At 42.0% G+C, this 2,647-nt stretch overlaps 1 protein-coding gene across 1 annotated transcript in view; it reads right to left on the bottom strand.

Moving 5' to 3' along the window:
- LOC101864238 overlaps positions 1 to 2,647 on the bottom strand; it is a gene marked incomplete in the record, with an annotated part of 27,784 nt that overhangs the window by 18,029 nt on the left and 7,108 nt on the right. Inside the window, 2 exon segments of the mRNA XM_013085452.2 lie at positions 672 to 778; positions 2,225 to 2,379. Of these exon segments, the coding sequence (XP_012940906.1) occupies positions 672 to 778; positions 2,225 to 2,379 (262 nt within the window).

Below are 2,647 nucleotides of genomic sequence, written 5' to 3'. Positions count from 1 at the left end.
GGGGGGTCATCTGTTTTTAGAGGTAAAATTAGTGAGAAAACGACCGCCAAAGATTAGTTATTTCCTTATCTTAAGAGTCCGTGGTTACTGAAAATTTACATTTTGTGTGCCTTTAATCAACGTTTTTCAGAAAATTCCACACAGAAATTAGTTCTTTAATTGGCTTGAAAGGTGTTGCGCCAAAAAACAAAAATTTGATAAAAATTCACAAATCTGCGTAAAAATGCAAGTTTCTTCATTTTGATTATTTTGACGAGAACCTGATTTCACCACGCTGCCTCACATATGTATTTTTACGACCACATCGATACCGTTTTGTTTGTTTTAGTACGAGTTTTGAGGTACTTGTTTGCAACATACAGAGGTCATTTAAGGTCCGAAGACCTTCTATATTTGTCTTTTACCATGTGCTGTCATCGTGTACCACAGGGCGTTCTGTTACCTCAGTTGGTATCGTGCTGGACTACCGTTTACCGAGCAAATAGCCGTGGTTCGAATCCCAGACCGAATGGGTGTTCTTGAACCCCGGTCGTTTTGTGGAGTTTTCAAGGCTTGCAAGCCTTTTTGGCTCAATCCTATTGGAGACAGACGTTGAACTTGGAGGTCCCGGCCATTTCATAACCTGGAAGTGTTGGTTGTGGACGGTTAATGCAAGCACTTTTACTGTTTACCTGAATCGAAGCCAGCTATCTTCTTCCGGAAAAGAGAAGCGTTTCCTGCAAAATTAGTAGCGAAATACGATGCTTGTGCGTTCATGTCACGTGGTATTGGGGACAACCTGAGGACAGGTAGAATATACAAACATTATTAGCACCCACAACTGTGGGGCATCTTGGGTAATATCAACCGTAGCTTGTAAATTAAAACTAAGACATCAGAACTTCCCAACATTTCTGAAAAGCAGGTGCACCTCTCTATTGTAAACGTCGCTCCGTTCCAATTTCGGAGGAATACAGGGGTTTTCTCACGCCGCTCCATGTGCTGTTTTTTTACGTCACCACGCGGTATTGGGGTCAACCTATATAAAGGGAAGGTAGAATATACATACAAATATCAGAAGGTGGGACCTGAGGACAATCCAGGTACAGGTAGAACATACAAACGTCAGCAAGTTGGACCTGGGGACAGCTAGAATATACAAACATCTGTAGAAAGGACATGAGGACAGGTAAAATATACAAACATCAGTAGGTGGGACATGAGGACAGGTAAAATATACAAACATCAGTAGGTGGGACATGAGGACAGGTAAAATATACAAACTTCAGTAGGTGGGACATGAGGACAGGTAAAATATACAAACATCAGTAGGTGGGACATGAGGACAGGTAAAATATACAAACATCAGTAGGTGGGACATGAGGACAGGTAAAATATACAAACATCTGTAGGTGGGACATGAGGGCAGGTAAAATATACCAACATCAGTAGGTGGGACATGAGGACAGGTAAAATATACAAACATCAGTAGGTGGGACATGAGGACAGGTAAAATATACAAACATCAGTAGGTGGGACATGAGGACAGGTAAAATATACAAACTTCAGTAGGTGGGACATGAGGACAGGTAAAATATACAAACATCAGTAGGTGGGACATGAGGGCAGGTAAAATATACAAACATCTGTAGGTGGGACATGAGGGCAGGTAAAATATACCAACATCAGTAGGTGGGACATGAGGACAGGTAAAATATACAAACATCAGTAGGTGGGACCTGGTGAAACTTTGTGCAGTGTTTACCTTGGCGTTAGTCGGATCATAGAATCGGCTCCGGTCCGTTGAACATGTTTAAATAGATTCAAACCATGATCTAGCGGCCTTCTGCCAAAGACAATCACCTGTTTAAACGATCACTTCCAACTCCCCCCTCCCCTTGCATTCGAAAGATATCACAATATCTCTGTGCAAGATGTTCATCTATCTAAGACAACCATTTTTCTCCCCGACAATGATTGGACATCATGAGCAATTTCAACCGTAGCTGGTAATTTAAAACTAATGTTTTAGTAAGTGTTTTACGGCGTTCGCAACACAATAAAGTCATATGAGTGCCGAAGATTAGAGGCGTTACAAGAGAGTAACAAACACAAAAAAGAAGGAGGAGAGATAAGGATGACAGATGTTTGATAGGAAAGGAGAAGCAAACCGCACCAAAGCACCCGCCAACCACCCACATGAAATAACCCGAGACAGCAGAACGTCTCAGAAAAGCAGACTCACCTTTCTAGCGTAAGCATCGCTGCGAGTCCGGAGTACAGAGGTTTCCTCAGGTCATTCCATGTGGTGTTTTCCCAAGTAATGTTGAGAGCGTTCTGCAGCTGGACATAATCTATGTTGGCTACATTGCGAGTCTGTTCATAAATGGCCTGAGGGATCTGAAAGTGGTTTGGGTTGTTTCTGTTTTAGTAAGAATTTTACTGCATTTGTAACACATGTAGGTACTAATATAATTATTGCAAACAGAAGTGTTGATCTATTGGCAAAAGTACAGAAAAGAATGAAAACCAGTGTTTGTTGTGTATGGGTAACGTGCTTCGAAGTCGCGTGAAGAAGATGTGAGTTCGATCCCCGAGTTGGGAAGGGTTTTTTCATGCTCTCTCTCTCTCTCTCTCTCTCTCTCTCTCTCTCTCTCTCTCTCTCTCT

This window comes from Aplysia californica, unplaced genomic scaffold, assembly GCF_000002075.1.
Source record: "Aplysia californica isolate F4 #8 unplaced genomic scaffold, AplCal3.0 scaffold00375, whole genome shotgun sequence".
NCBI lineage: Eukaryota > Metazoa > Mollusca > Gastropoda > Aplysiida > Aplysiidae > Aplysia > Aplysia californica.
The sequence above is the reverse complement of the archived record's forward strand: the minus strand, read 5'-3'. Positions and strand labels throughout refer to the sequence as shown.